The following is a 17,173-nucleotide window of genomic DNA, read 5'->3' as shown; positions in this document are numbered from 1 at the left end:
CAACAGCTCACCAAAACTCATTAAGCAGCCCTCCAGCTGCAATAATTGCTTGTCCCTGGCTTAACAGAAGCAAACCAAAAGAATCTCTCTGGCAGTAGTTCCACATAAACCTTTTAGAAACCCTGTAATCTAATCTGCACATAATCTATATGCAGATAGATGTATACCTTTTAGGAACCCTATTATCTGCCTTCCTGGGTAAAGTTTTACGCATAAAAGAAGGCATGACCTATAGGGGTGGAGAGCTTCCTTTCCCAGTACTAGAGCTGCATACTCTCCAGCTTTGCCAATATTCACTGTCTTTTGAGGTGCTTGCACTAGGTGAATTTTGAAGTTGTATTTGGATTTGTGCCTACAAGTCAGTCACTAGAATATCAAGAAATCTAGCACCATTCCAAGTGCTACTTTCTATATGTCTGCCCTAGAGAGGAAAGGGACTGAGTAGCAAGGCTTCAGGCAACAGCCATGCCCTTTGAAACAGTGCACCAGCAGGGAGGGAACTATTCAGCTGAGATTTGGGGCTAGGAAGTGAAAAACAAGGCTAACAAGTCTCCCTTTCAAACTCTTGTCCCTCTACTTAACTGCATGTTTTTATGGGTGGCCAGTCTGCAAATGGCTGCTAGAGCCCTCTATTCCCCCCAGCTGTTCCCTCCAGCTTCTCCCAGGTACCCATTTCCTTCCCAGGTAGTTGGATAATTGGGGCTTGCCTGTACTGATCTGATTAATGTAAGATATAGGTCATGTTTTTGGTCTCTAAAATACAAGGACTACTTATCCCTGGTTCCCATGTTATATAATAAAAGCCTGGAAAGATATTGCTTTAGACCAGGCAAAGTTGTGTGGCTTTGGGGGGAAAATTGATTAATGCCTAATATTGTGAAAATATATGATCAATTTGGTTTGGTCTGTAAAGTGCAATTACTGCTCCTGGATGTCTTTGAGAAGTGCAAGTACTAAATGACTGCACAGGAATTGCCATTACTGTACAGTCACGGTAGTGCATGGGTAGTTTCCAACTCTACTCCGCAGTAACAATGAGCTACTATGCAGTAACTTGTTGCTATGCAGTAGCTTGTTGCTACTGCGCAGTAACGTTCGCATCACAGTTCATGTCCACTGATACTATGTTGCTGTAGTTTGTCTCTGTGATGATGTAGCATCTCATCTAAACGCACCCTCTGGGTAGGTGGCAGTACCTTGGAATGTAGCTTAAAGTTGGTGGTGACCCAGATGGACTAGTGTCTGAAGCAAAGGAGTGATGGAAGTGGGGGAAAAATGTTCCCAACTTTAGATACATGGATGTGATAACTTTTTGTATTCCTTTATGCTATAGAAGTATTGTTCACTTATCACAGCAGCCTGAATTGCATTGCAGCATGAGGATAGAGATCTTAGAAGAAAGAGTAGATATTAGTTGAATCTCAGTAGTTGATGATGGCAAGTCTTTCCTCCTGGGACTTGAAGCATGGGCTTTTTGAACCCCAAACTTTCAAGTCTACCATAGGAGCTAAATACCTTTTCAAGACTTATGGTACAAGAAGAGTTCCATGTCTGCCATATAAGAATTTACTATTCACATAGGACAGAGAGAAATGCAAATATAAAACCCTTTTTGTTCTCTCATGTCTGTTGTGTGCTATTTGCACACCTTTCATAATATTTGCAGGAGATTAAAAATCTGCTCATGGACCAGATTCATCCCTGATGTTGCTCCATAGAGCTTTTCCAGGCGTAAGTTTTGACTGTATGCTTTAAGGCCTAATTCTGCAGACACTGATGTGTGTTAGATCAGCTCATATATTTTAAGTAAAGCAATTAATCGAAATATTTACTGAATACCAATCAGTGTAGTTTCTTTAGTGTCAGTGTAGCTATAGAAATTTATATTAGCTGAAGGATTATCCTGTTGACTGCAGAGAGACTACTCATTGCATAAACAGACTTTGGATTTATGGCACATCATAACCTGCATGCCATCCATTAACCCCAGGTAACCTCTCTACATTTTGCCAGCTACAATCTATCACGAAGGCTAAGGACAGACATTCAGAAAGCCTGAGCCTGAATTGGTTCAGTCTTTGCAGGTTAGGCTAACCTGTCTAGGTTGAACCAGTTTTCAACTGTACAGGCATTCCCTCTGGACTGAGGAAATGTAGGCACATGCCTGCAGTGGCTCAGACTAGAAGCCGGGGGTGGGAGGGGCACTACAGCAGCCCTCTCTTCTCTTCCACAGTCCTGAGATGAGGGAGGCTGTGGCCAGGCCCTGGCAGGATGCTCTGACTAGGGAGGGGTTTAAACCCCAACCCTGCCTGCCTGTCCTAGGCTTTTTCATGCTCACTGCTCAAGGGGTGGGAGTGTTGCCAGACCCTAGCCAGTACTCTGAGGCTAAGGGTGGGGGTGTGCAGTGCATGCATCTGTTGATGATACTGAGCTTTTCAGTCTACCTCTCCTTGCTTCTTCATACTGTCTGCAAACCTGACAGGTGAGGGAGCCAGCAGGGAGCTGGTAACACCACATTTATCAGCCCATCAACAAAACAGAAGCCTTTCTCATTAGTTCAAGCTCTTCTTAAACAGCTTTTTCCAAGAAAGGAATGGAGGGACATTACCAACTTACCAGTTGATTAGCTCCAAAAAGCCCTATGTGGACACTGTTCTGTCTGCCCGACCCAGTAAAATTGGAGACCCAGAGATGCATCTCGGCATTAGCTAGCACACCACATGCCTAGGGTCCAAGCAGCTGGGTTCTGTGCTGTGGGAGATGGGAGGGAGGGAAAGGGGGATCCCTGCTTGATCAGTCAGGGCAGGGGGAGGGAAGGTGGGCAGGGGGAAGCCAGGCAGACCCTGCTGTGCCTGTAGTCTCTGCCAGAGCTCTGGCTAGGGAGCAAAGGGGTGGGATGAGTCCTGTTCTCTGGAGCAGAGAGCCCAGCCCAGCCCAGCCCAGCCCAGGGCTGCAAAGCATTTGGGATGCTAGGGGATTCTGGTTTAACTTAAACCAGGAAGGGGTCTGGGACAGACATTGCATAAACTGGTTTGACCCAAACCAGTTAAGTCTGATACTACATTCAACCAGGTTTATCTTAAACCAGTTTCAGCCATTTTGAAACTGGTTTATGTGCACTGAGCTTCTGTTCTGTTACTGGTTTAAGCCAGTTTCTGATCACTGAAACCAGTTTATGTGTAATGTCTGTCCCTAGTACAGGTCAACATTTCCTCCTCTTTCCTCCCACAACTACCTGTCTCGCATCTATTTTCTCCCATTGCCTTTGATTCTTACTGCCCTGCATTTGCATTATCACAGACCTCAAGTTTGTATATTGGCTTCTATTCCACCCAAGAGAACACAAAACACCAGCAGACTCTCCCTACACCTGAAGAAAGGTGTTTGTGCCTGAAAGCTTGCAAAGAACAATTTTCCCAACCATTTAGTTGGTTTAATAAAAGATATCACATTTACCCAAAGAACCTTGAGAGACTACTCACACACTTACAGATAAGCATATGCATAAAGCTTTCTAAGATCTGGGTCTTAGTCATTACCAGTGAATATAGAGAATTGTTTCATGCACTTTAGTTTTAGTTGACAGTGCAAGACTGTATAAAATAAAATTCATTATAATGGTATGCCATGCTGGAATATTCATATTGGTAAAACAATGTGGATTATTAAGTTAAATTAAACTACATGGACTAAAGTTATATTAAAATCAGGTGGCTTCAATTAAATAAGTTCTGTACAGCCAACTATTATGGAAACAATAACTGTCTTATGGCTTATTACTCAGATTTTATTTTCTAGAATATGTAGAAGCAATATATAGTAATACTGAGTTATGACAAGAGAGCTATGAAATGAAAGCTCCAGTTCAGAGGCTGGGATACCCTCTGTAATTGTCTGTTTCCTGTCTTTTCAGGTTTTGTGTCTTCATTTTAACCTTATCCTTTTTTTGTTTTTAGTTGCATTGGGTTTGGTTCCTTCATGCCCTCTCCATGTTTGCCTGCAAAGGCCCTGTTACATTTTTAAAGCTTCTTTCCCAATCCACGGAGTCTTCATGGGAGGGACAACACTGCTTGCACTTCTACCCTATCCCCAGTGCCTGTTGCACTCCACATGCCACACAGTGTCAGTCAAGCTTGGAGGGGAGGGGGGCTCCCTCCACTGTCTGCTATATTTTTGCCCTTCCACTGGCGTGTGGTATATGTGATGGAAACCAATAGGGATAGGAAGTTGCAACAGGTGCATTTGTTTTCCAGTGCTCTTGGGTGAGAGTTGTTGTCTGATAATCAGTCCTTTTCTTCACTTCTGTACACTCAGTGAACTTTAATACCTTGAATACAAAAAGGATTGATAGTTACCTCAGTTAATACAAGGACACAGTAGTCATGGATACATAAAAAGGTTTATTTGGTTCTCTTGACACATTTACAAGTCTCTTCACAATCCATGGAATTTTTATTGGATGTTTGTGACATAATTGCCTGATCCTGTAGACGTTTGCGCAGATAAGTAATTTTACTTACAGAAATAGCTCCCTCAAAATCAATGGAACTTTAATGCCCAAGTATGGCAGGATTGGACCCTTATTTAAATGTTGCTTTGGCTAGCGATGTAAACCCTGTGTTGTAAAAGTGCAGGATCTTTTGGCTCTTTGAAGAAAACCTGAATGAATTCTGGCCACGTCATGCTGCAGAGATTGTGATTGGTTGCAGCACTGCAGCCAGTTTAATACCTGCCACTCCTAACTATGGTAGAATGCCCTGCTGTATGTCTCACTTAGAGAATGCTTGCTTAGATATTGGGAACAAGTCTTCTTCAGTTTTGTTAACATATGACAAGAGGATATGTAAAATAACACTTTCTTCAATAGCAATCTATATATAATTTCTTATAGAGATTGGACAGAAATATGTGTTTTTTAGTAATGGCTTGTATGTATGGGCTGGGCAGGGGTAGGACACCTAATGGACATGGTTAGGAAGTTTCTTCCTTCACTTGCACCTAAGCCATGGATGAAAGTGTGTTGTGTTGCTTGTTTTTTTATTTAAGGAGTTTTCAGAACCCCCCCACCCCGACATGTGGAAAGCAGTGATTCTCAGCTGGGGTGCCGAGGTGTCCTGGTTTGCTGGGAGGTCTTTTGAAGGGTGCCCTGAGATATGAAGTGATAAGCAGGTGTGAGCAGATAAGTGCAGGTTCATGATCCTCCCTGCCTGGCTGCTGCCTTGCCTCCACAGCCTAGCTCCTCTGCAAGGTGGGAAACACGGTAATGAATCAATTTTTTTAATGAAGTGCTGCCCCATTCAAAAAAAGTTATGGAGGCTTGTCTTGAGTCCAGAATGGTTGAAAGCCATTGATATAAAACAAAGTTGGGTGGGTTATAATGATATATAGTTTAATTATGATCCTATGAGGATTTATAGCCCATTTGTATAAAAAAGGAACTTTACTATTATAGCTAAATAAAATACAATTATGTATTCCATCTTGGGAATTGGCATTTGCAAACTGTCATCATGCAAACGGTGCCACGGTGCAAGGGTCTGATATTTACACGCGCGTGTATCTGGAATGTAGTAATGACGTCCCGATAGGTATACACTTGTGTAACGGTGATCAGGGTCTAACTCGATGATTCAAGTGCGACTGTTCATGTAAGTAAAGGTTACAGGATTACTCTATCCTTATAACAACACAGCAACATATTAATGTATGAGATGCAGTAGTGAGTAGCTTTGAGGTACTTTGTATCACAAAGGATAACCGTTTGCGCACCAATTATTAGAAAGGATGGCTTCCCTTTAATGGGTGCAGTTTATAGTCATAAACTGTAGGTGAAAATCTCAACAAGTGGTATCCCTACTTGTGGTGCTTGATTGCCACCACTGATCACTGAAATAAGAGGTGACATGACTGAAATGCGTGGCCATGTTTATTGCACAAATGTGTATACAAATTTTGTGGCATACAACTCACCCCTGTGAGCTAGGAGGCCAGATCTTAGCAAAAAATACACTCCATAGGGGTCCTTTGAGGCCAAAGTAGATTCTGTGGAAATGGAGGGTTAGATCCAGAAAGGGAATTTAAGAGTAATTATTTAAAAATATTCTTGTTTTTTTTTTCTTTTCCCCTGTTTTAGATAAGAATAGAATAGTGACCACATTTATATGTACAGCCAGCTCATGAAGGATATTTTTGGAAATGGATGTTTAAACAAAGTCAGGTTGTGTGTGTGAAAGAAGATGACATAATGGTGGGGGGGGAAATTGTGGAAAAATTGCCAGCAGAAAGCGTGCAACTCAGCAGTTTGTCTTGTTGCTTTTATTCTGTGTATTTGGCCCTTCGGAGTGGGAAGGCACTATCTAAACAGAGGAACAGTTGCATTTCTTGCTGTAAAGTGCTCTCAGACTAAAGAGGGAAAAACAGACTCATGAAGGAGAGCAATAAATATTCAGTGATGTTAACATATGAAGAGAGAATATGTAAAATAATACTTTCTTCAGGAGACATCTATATATAATTTCTTATAGAGATTGGACAGAAATATGTGTTTCTTAGTAATGGCTTGTATGTATGGGCTGGGCAGGGGGAGGATACCTAATGGACATGGTTAGGAAGTTTCTTCCTTTTGTACACGGGGAATCAAGGAAGATGGCATAGGAAGTGGTTACATGGGCATAGGGTATGGACAAGTTTACCTTTGAAACTCATTTGAATAGTAGAAAGAAATAGTTAGCTGTCTTTGTCTGAAGTTAGGCAGAAAGCAGGGCAGGGTTGTACCGTATAGACCAACTCATTCCAAGAGACATGAGCTTTTATAGCATCTGATGGAGTGGGCTGTAGCCTATGAAAGCCCTATCCTTTCTGAAGAAGTTAGTCTATAAAGTGTCACTCTGCCCTGCTCTTCCATTAGCATAGTAGTGAGGATGAGAGAGACCTGGAAAAGATAAGAGCTGACAAACGAGTTTTGCTGGGCTTAAAAAGAAGTAACAAAAGTGAATAATGTTACTTTAAAAAAAAAATTATTACAATCAACAAAAAACAGTTTGCAAGAGAAGTAAAAGGGAAAGGGGCCAATAATGTAAGGGACTACTGACTGACAAAAAAACAAGCAATGCTTGAGAAAAAATACAAAATAATTTTACTTTGGATGTGGTGCTGAAGACTGATAGGATATTCTAGGTCAAAACTGAGCAGGATTTTTTGCATGTAAGATGACTCTTGAGTTATACCCAAATGCCATTTGTGCCTTTGAAAATCTTTCAAAGGGAATTCTGGTTCATTTTTCCCGATTTGTTCATTAAAATCTGAGGAAGCAATGGTGATTTTATAGAATTATTCTGCAAATGACCATTATGATGTATCTTTCCAATTTATCATTAAATATATATAGACTTTTTTTTCTAAAAAAGTGAATCCATTTTTGAACATGTCAATATAGTGGAATATCAAGGTCTAGGAGGCTGATAACTCATAATTCATTTTTTAAATGATTAAACTCATGAAAAAGTACCAAATGTTATTTTGATGCAGCTAGCATCTGCTTGATTGTGATAATTCAACTCATCAGTTTAGCTGGAGTCCAAGTTGCATGAAAATGATATCTGAGTTAACAAAGGAGTGAATATTATGTTATGACTTTTGATGGTAGTACTTAAAAAGGGTTGATTTTTTTTTCTTTTTACTATAAAGCCTAAGTTAAAAATCCTGTTCTAGTGAAGAAGGCATTGTAGTAGTTGGATGGATGTTTATTTAAATTAAAAGTAAATATATAATAATTGACAGGTGCATGACAAAGTATCATGAACAAGAATTTTAAGCCGTTGTAATCCATTTAGTTAAACCATGGTGACCCCTGTATTGCGTCAAGAGTTGATCTCAATCTTATACCTTTTCCTGCCTGTGGATGGGCAATCTAAATCGAAATATACAGTCAAAGAACTTTCTCTAGTGTAATGGCTTAAAATTACTTGATTTTAGGCTTAAAATGACTTTAACTTGATCTTGAGGTTACTTATAGCTGTAGCAAGAACCTTTCTTTCCTCTTCCTTATCGTTGGTAAAATAGTATATTTTGGCCAAGATCTAGTGCAAATCAGAAAAAGCTCATTGAATTCAGCTGAAGATATGATCCTGTTGTTCTACAAAATGGTGTCAGTTTTGTAGTGTGAATTTTGATGAATAAGGTTGCCAGGCCAAAAGCAGATACCGTCTTCCGTGTTCATGCTTTCCACATACATGTGTGATGCAAAAGACCACAGCTAAATTTTACTGAATTTAGACCCTAAAGAGGGAATTTATAATCCACTTTAATGTATTTGGGAGCTAAAGTACATTAGTCCTGCATCAAAGGGGATGATAAAAAGCAGTATTAACTTGGTTGAACTTTAATTATTTCAGAGCACATAATTATTCTTCAGTTAACTGCACAGAAAAGCTGATATTTTTATTCCTTTTAAAAAGAGAATTCCATTGTACGTATAGGGTGGGCAGTTATAGAGCTGTGAAAATGTATTGTATACTTTAATATCAGTTGTGTTAAAATAGAGTAAGCGTTTGAATTATGCTTTCAAGCAATGTAAGTAGGACTCTTCTGGCATTAAATGAGTTAAGAGTTCATTATGAGTTCCTCTTACCCACAGTATTCCTTTTGTTTTTGCAATAAGACTATTCATTGCCTTGATGAGACATAAAATGTCGTAATCACTTTTTCTCCCTTTTCAATTGACATAGGGGTCTACTTTCCCATTAACATTAATGAGAATTATGTGTATGCAACAATGAGAGGCTAGACCTGTAGAATCTCTTGACAATATAAATCACCCTTGCATCAGCATTTTAGAGGCTTCAGTCCCTCTTTCATGATTTGAGATATCTGCTTGCTCTGCTGATATTCAATATTTATTGCATTGAAAAGAAGCAGAAAATTCTGCTTGAAGACTGGAACAGCTCAATGAGGTACTATTTCTGTTCAAAGATGTTTTATAAACATAGGGAAAAGATTTTTTTTTTTCCTTCCCTAAGCAGTTAAAGCATAAGAGAAACTAGTGACCGTTCATTGAGGGCGCACAGAAGGAAGAATAGGCTAAAGTCTCAATGCGGTTTTTTTTGGAATCTCACAATGTAAGAAGCAATCTTGGAAAGTTTCCAAGTTTTATTTTTTGCTTGTTAGTGCACTATATCCTGCCACCATTTTAATGATTTTGGTTAATTAGTTTCTGGCATCTGAACAGAAGATAAAATATCAAACCCAGCTCTTTCCCAGATGGGAAAACCCTATAGAATCTATTAGTGAATAAATCAGAAGGGCTACAGAAATCTTTTTGTTCAAGAATATTGTTTTAATAAAAATCGTATTTTTTCCTATAGATTATTGATTCAAACCTGCAGCTCATAATTGCAAATTATATCTCCAGCATACATGTCTAAAATGGCTCCAAATTTTTGCATAGGAAGGATATTGCTGTCTCCCACTCTTCTATAACAGTTCACTTCTTTACAGCCAAGGCTGAACTCATTGAATTCAGTGGAGGTTTTCCTGCGTAATGACTGAAGGATTCAGCCTTTATTTATGCTCTTCCCCTCGTAGGCAGACAGCACTAATATTAGTTAGTGGAGTGTATTATCCTGAGAATAAGGATGCAGGGAGCATTGTTTACCATATAAGAAGGAGAAATCCTGCCGGAGCAGAGGAATACCAACCTACAGCCTCTGTATACCTGATGTGGTGACTTCAAAAGGCTTTCCCCTTGGCTGCCCCCCTATAAGTCCCCACAGGGAGCTTATAAGTGCTTTAGACTGCCAAACTTAGTCAGTCTGCTGCTGCTGCTTAATATCTCAAGACCATACTACTCTTCTCCCAGATTTTAATGAGTTTAGACAGCTTTGGGAGCAATGGTATTTAAGTACAGCTCTCATGCAAGGCAGTGATTCTCAACCAGGATGTTGCAGCAGCCTGTGGTGTTGCGAGATCCTTTGAAGGGTGCCGTGGCACCCAGCCTCCATGTGAGGAAGTAAGCAGTGGCTCCTCCATGCCTCGGGAGCCCTGTGTCAGCCCCAGCATGCAGTGGACAAGCAGTCCCTTCCACCAGCTCCAGGAGCAGGGGAGGAGCGGGGAAGTAGCTGAATTGAAAAGCACACCCCCTGGCAGCACCTGCACTCTGCTGTGTGTGGGTGGGCAGACATGGGGCCATTCTTGCTTCAGCCTGGCTTAGTCTTCTCATGCTTCCAAGCTAGCAGTAAGGGCCGTAAGCCAAAGCCATAATGGCTGTGTTCATCCTCTCGGGTACAGATTGGGGGCGGGCGGAGGGTGGGGGGGCAGACAGCAGAAAGTGTGTGGCACGACAGGGTCCTGCCCCCCCTGCCTTCACTTGGTGACACCCTCTGTGTCTACAGCCACTGTTGCCCCTTTCCTCCTCCTGCACAGACAGCTGCCTCCTTCAGGATGCTAATGTCCCACCTCCAAGCTTCCTCATTCTCCCCCATTGAGCACCTTGCAGCACTCCCTGCCATGCTCTCACCCACGCTTGAGATCAAGGGTGCCATGGGGTGCAAGAAGGTGGGCACTAAGAAATACATTTGTTTTTGGATGCCACTGAGCCCTGTAAAGTTAGGGAAGGCGGCATTGATTCTAAAAATATTCAGAGCCACTGAGCTGAGGGCTGCAGAGCATTTTACAGTTGTTAATGAAGTTTCACAGTACACTTGCAAAAAAAAATAAGTCATGTTTTGCTTAGTTTTCAGATGATCACAGAGGCCCTCTCTACATTCTGTTAACATGACCTAGATTTCAATCATCAGGACAGCACACTGACCCTAGGAAGAAGACCCTCAGGGTATGGACAAGCATACTTTTAGGTGCTGGAAAAGGGAAGGGGAGCTGCTGCTGGGGTGTGCCTGTCACCTGTTATAATCTGTTACATATGCATGATCTTGTAGCAATACAAGGTAACTAAATCACCCTAACTGAATGAAGCAGGATTACACCTGGAGCCATTTTGCTATGCTTGTGTCACTAGAGAATCATGCAGACATAAAAACTGCACTTTAATAGCTTACGCCCATATCCTTTGATACCGATATATTTGTTATGCCTGCTCATATGCTCAGCCATAGAAAGTCTGTCCAAAGCATAGGCATTTGCTGCTTCAAGCAGGCCCTAGCTGACTTGGTTGTTGCAGCTCGCTATGTGGTGGAGTGGGGTCTGGGCATGCTAATATTACATTTCCAAGGGGAAGAGGACCGTGGCGTGCTTGGGGATAAATTTCCCAGGCTTGGAGAGTGGTAAGTGTTGAATCCCTTTCTTCTAAACTAGAGAGAACCTCTGTGTAAAACTGGGATTTCAGGGCTTGTGGGTAAAGTGAGAAGTGGTTAAGCAATGCTAGGCTGAACAGCATTTGGATGGTTCCACTAATACTTCCAGCAAATGTTAATGCAGTCTGTGTGTATTGTATCTGGTCTCAATGAGCAAGGGACGTGAGGTGCTCAGCTACTTTTTAAAGATATCAGTCACAATACATTTGTACTAGAGTCTTATCTTTTGTGTGGATGCTGTTAAGATGCAGGGCTATGTGGCTTGATGCATGGCATGAAGCACAAGGTACCATATAAAAGACATCCCTTAAAATCAAGGACTAGACATCCGCCTATTTGAAATGGAACGTCCAAGGTCGGGGTTTTCTGGCCAGGAAAGAACTTATCTGGCTTATGCAGAAAAATACATGATAAACATGCCTTTACAGATGCCACTGAATTATCCTTTGGATCTTTTTTTAAACTTAATTTTCAAGTAGCCCTTAAAACAGAATACATGGTTTAAACTATAACATACCATGGCTGGTTGGTACGTGCATCTGTCTTAGAATTGGTAGTAGGAGTTCATTCTTCCCTGTGTGCTGTGCTAAAAACATGATGCCATTACAGGAATCATTGCCAGTTTCCCGGCTATACATAGTGGTTTTGGCTTTTGAGAAGTACAGTAGCTATAGTGTGAGAATGGTGACAGCAAATCATTAGGGTGCTACCTGCATTCAGATAGGGTCACATTATATAGATGTCATATTTTGCAAATATTACACTGAGAGTTTCCAAATAGCAGAAGCTATTGCATTCACTAAGACTCGGTATCAAACAGAATGATTGCTTGCAGCTGTAATTGTAACGTTCTCGTGTTTAATTTATGATGTATAATTCTAGTGTTCTGTATTTAGAATGAGCTTGAAACCATACTCATGACCGATGCAGTAGTTAAGGTATTCATCTGTGGTTTTCAATGACATGGTCCAGTTCCTAAAATTCACAACTAAAATCTCCTGGTATCTAAGGGCTATTTACGTTTCTCAAACACACGCACCTAGTGCAATACAAACAGCAGTTTCTGATTTCTTTTTTTCCCTTAAGTAGTACTCAGAAACATACTATTCCTTTCACAGACTGCAGGTTTAATGTTGAATTACTAATATCTTGTAATATGAGAGAAGTGGAGAGAGTTTTTTAAATACAAATGTTTTAAAACTACCTCATTGTGCAACGTGCTTGGAGTTAATGCATGCTTTTTGCCTACATTTACTGCACAAATTGACACATACCGTTCATCTTTTTTTTTTTCCCTCAAGTTTTTTTTTCCCCTATTGTTATTTTATGCATGAGAAGTCCTTGTTTTCTACTCTGTGCTTGGCTGCCTATTTAACTTTAGAGTCCTGCATTTATACAGATTGCTTTTTTGCATGCAAATTACAGAAAGTCATGGAAATGAAAGAGCTCTGAAAAAAGGAAAGATAATGCTGAGTTTCAACTGTCTTTTATTCATGCTTAAGTGTGTAAAATATGTGACATATGGAAATATTTTCAGTATGTCCTTTGACTTTTTCCTTCTGATGTATATTTTTATTACCTGCTAACAATGAAGAGCTATTTTTTCCTGTTGCAAAGTTTGATGAATCTCCTAATGCGTTAATAATATCTGTGCTCTGCATGGAATAGGATTGAAGCTTAATTCGCATAGTATTATTAATTGATTGTGGGATATTACTTGCCCTACCTGTGCTGAAACTTTAACTGTTACTTCTGAGTATCTTGTTGAAATCATTGACTTACTGAATTCAATGGCAGCAATCCCAGTGAGTTCAGTAGGGCCAGGACTTCACCCTTTGTTTCTAGTTCACTTTTGGGTGGTCTTATTTCTTTATTATTTCAGCAGGTGGTCATAGGTTTCAAGGGAATATTCAGTCTGTGGTTGTATTTAAATTAGAATGTAATGAATGAGTTGGATAAAGAAAAATTAAAGCTAAAACTGATTACTATTGAAAAGCATGAGCTAAAATAGATTCAGAAATTTTATTTAGCATTACACACTCTCAAAAAAAATCTTTTAGCCAATTACCAAGGTATTTATCAGCAGTATTATTTTGTCAAGGATTAGAGCTAATTTGGTATTTTTGTCACCACCAGATTAAATTGAGAGAAACAGGTAAATTGAGCAGTGGAATATTGCTTCTGGTTCCTTTTGTTTATGGTGGGTGTGCTCTTAGTAAACACTATTTTCAATTCTTGATTAAAAAAAAAAAAGAAATATTGGGCACTATTTGCTTTTCATAATAGATGTTTCTAATAGCCATACCCTACAGGAAATATTTTGCTATAAGTTAAAAAAAAATCATAGATATTCTTTTAAGCTGAGTGCATCCTTCCCCCAAAATGTTTTTCTTGAAACATCTATGGGAATTTAATATTGACTTTTTTCCTCAGTCTTGTATATTCTTGAATTGTCTTTTTTTCCTCCATTTTCTCCATTCTCAATCCTAGGTCCCCTTACAAAGAAACAGACAGATGATTTAGGTGATAATGACGGTGCTGAAGATGAAGGTATTTTTTTTGCCACCAAACTGATTTGCATGACAAGGATCCCTGAAAATCTTTTTCTCCCCTCTTTTTTTGACTTCTTGTCTTCTTTTGAAGAGTTTTTTTTAATTCCCATTTTTGATGTGTTTTGTCTTCTTGCTTGTTGTTTATCTACATATATCTATATTTTTAATTTTTTAAAAGAAAGAATGTTAAGTTCTAAGCTTTGATATAAAACAGTAACAATATTTAAAGAGGAGGGTTTTTTGTTTTCTTGAAATCAACTTCTGATATGTTACATCCCACCTTTTGACTGAATTTTGTCCATACTATTTGAACTAACACTCTTTTTAAGTCTCTCTGTACACCTTTTTGCATGTTTTCTCTAACCCTGTGTATTTCACCAAATACAAAGATGTTTCTTTTTCACTAACTGATCAGTTTGATAAACATGAACTATTGTCTTTGTAAAGGGAAAATGTTAGACAGCTTGTATAAAGTGTCTCTTAAGCAACTGAATTTTAAGCACCAAAAGTACAAACACCTTTCCTTCTGTATCACTGCGTTAAACAATGTAAATCCAGCGATATCTCCCTTGCATATGATAAAGCATAGCACTAAAACAGGAAGTTATATTTTCATTTGGTTGAGATCAGCATATCACCTAAGCTTTAGTGGTGCTAAATTGAGCTTCACGCATCTATCCATTATGTTTTCTATATTAGAAATACATACAGAAGCCTGCTTGCTCTGGGCTTATGCTCACAAACACATTGGCACATACTACTAACAAATGTGCACTAAGGCATGTAAATATCAAGCACATTATTTTTGTTCATGGATTCCAATATTAATCACATAAGAGTATGTATATTGGATTTTTTTAATATTAGAAACTAGAAGTAATGTTAGAAACAAGTGGCAGCAAAGCAGCCAATCTAGCCCATTCATTTTATGAGTGTCGTAACTCTAAGCTTAAACCCACACTTTATTTGTGAAGAAAAAAGGTAATGTGTCCAAAGTTTCTGTATCGCTCCCTCACCTGTTTTGGGGTTACATACTCCTACTTCAATCTTTATTAACTTGAAGACTAGCTCTACCATATTCCTTTTCCTCAGCCCAAAGAAAAAGGGTGAAATTTGCTGACAAGACCTTGAAGTTTCCTTCAAGTAACTTTTTTGTTTTGTGATGAGAAAAAAAAAATGCATCATGTGATGTGCTTTGGTTCACATGGTGTGATTTAATTCACTCTGCTAATTCTCTAAGAATGAATCTGTAGCGGGGATGTAGATAATAATCAAATACCAGTAGCTTCCATCTATTGGCACCTTTGCCGGTGCTGCTAAATTGCCCCCTGAAACTTACCCAGCAACACCTAAGCAGTATACTTCTCTACATTTAATAAGGTGGTTATCGTCCAGCCTCCTTGTGATCCTGTGCCATGTTGTGTTGCCCAGCTCTTATTCAATTTTATATCCTAATTTCAAATGCTCCAAGACATTATTATGGGACGAGTGCATCATTTTCCGAGAACCCTTTCACAAATAGTAGCCAAGCAGAGGTTAGTCCTTGTGTTCATCACGAAGTAGCAAGCTGTAAAAAGTGTGGACCACAAAGGAACAAGGGAGGAAAGAAAGGAATAAAAAGGCAAGCATAGGCCTTTTTATATTGAGTAGGTTTAAGTGTAAAGTTCTTTTCCATCTTTAATTCCTATGCTGCTCTGAAAGAGGGCCCCCTATTTTAGGTAGGCTGTACAGAAATGACGGAAAATGAGCCACAACTTTAAAGATAAACTTACTTGGGAGACAAATAAAAGAACCCAAATAGCTACCTCCTTATCTTCTTTCATCTTTCCACAGAAAAATCTGCCAAGTAACAAATCACCTGCCAAACCTTCCAGCTTTCCCCTGACATAGAATAACTGCCATAGAAGAGCTTATAGTCGAGGAAAAAAAGCTTCAGAGGACTGAACACTGAAAGTTTCGGGACAGCATAAATACAGATTAAAATAATGCCGTGCAAAGAAAAGCCAAGGCAAAGTAGTTCTGTATACATGTAGGACATGGCCACGCAATGTTAAATCCAGTGTATTTCAAAGACTGCAGGACCTTGCCTATGTTTCTTAGAAGCTCAGAGCTCCCATTTCTCTTCTTTCTCTTGTGCCTTGTCTCAACAAAGAACCTGCATCATCACCTAAATGGACTGGAGAACGCTCCTGGTGAAGTGAATTGATGTCATATGCTGATTAGAAGAGTTCACTGTATAACAGTGATTAGTAATCCCTACTTCCATCAACTAAATGTCTCTAACCCAAGGTCAGTCTTTCAGGCCCTTGCCAGTCCTGGAACTATGAAGACTAGGCTCAATAATCAAAATTGGATCTCTTGTATGTGCTCCCGGCACTAGACCAGCCTTAATTAGATCATTTTTCATTTTTGTTTTCACAGGACACAAAGGCACTAGGGCACATTACCAGCTAATGAACTGCAAACTTACAGTTTAAAAAATGAAGGTAGTTTGAAATATTATAAGTGTAAATGTGTGCAGAAGTAAAAGTTATACAAAACTCTTTGCTTTCCTAGACTTTGTCTACTGAGTCACTCTCTCATTGGAAATGTCCCAACAGGCCAGCATCTATTGCTGCCAACAGGTGCCTCTAATAGTTAGGCTTTGTCTATCCCTGGAGGTGCTAGCACACCTTTCACTAAGAACTGAGAACCTGCACATGGATAAATGGCCTAGTGATAAAACCAACTGTGACTGGTTGTCACTGGTGATAACATTGGTTCATTTGCACCTTTGCGGACAAAAGGGTGAGAAAAAGCTAGTACAAAATGGCTCAGGAAGTGAATAAATTGGTATCTCAGAGCTGGAAAGAAGGCTTGGTTTAATGTAAATTATTTTGGTATTTTCATCCTAGTCCTTGCCAGTTTTATGAATATATTTAAAAAAAAAAGAAAGAAAGCAAGCACAAAGTACAGCCTTTTAAAAACATTACTACATCTTTGGACCAATAACCAATCCTCATCATCATCATCAACTTCTAAAGTCTTCAACTAGGACTGGGACCTAGTTGTACTAATTTTGGCATAAACAGGAAGATTTTGTTACAGATAGACTCTCGTATCAAAAATACCTTATGCTCCTTGGTTAACTCACCTGCCTGGCTTAGGTACTTTTTATGGTCCCCATTTTTAAGAATCTGAGCACCATGGCTACTAAACACATCTGTGGTGTAGCATGGAATTAAACTTTTCTCCAAGTCATGGCCTATAGCCCGACTTCCCTGCTCTTTCCCACTACTTTCTCTAAAACCTGGGGGGAAGTAGTAGTTTGTGTTG

At 39.6% G+C, this 17,173-nt stretch overlaps 1 protein-coding gene across 1 annotated transcript in view; it reads left to right on the top strand.

The window, feature by feature from the left end:
- The window catches only part of NLGN1 (neuroligin 1), a 631,206-nt gene that overhangs the window by 293,884 nt on the left and 320,149 nt on the right, over window positions 1-17,173 (top strand). The window contains exon 4 of the mRNA XM_025201780.1: window positions 13,797-13,856. Coding sequence (XP_025057565.1) covers window positions 13,797-13,856 — 60 coding nt within the window. The remainder of the gene's footprint in view (window positions 1-13,796; window positions 13,857-17,173) is intronic.

This window comes from Alligator sinensis, unplaced genomic scaffold (genome assembly GCF_000455745.1).
Source record: "Alligator sinensis unplaced genomic scaffold, ASM45574v1 scaffold379_1, whole genome shotgun sequence".
Classification (NCBI taxonomy): domain Eukaryota; kingdom Metazoa; phylum Chordata; order Crocodylia; family Alligatoridae; genus Alligator; species Alligator sinensis.
Note: the sequence above shows the minus strand (reverse complement) of the source record. Positions and strands in the feature narration are given on the sequence as shown.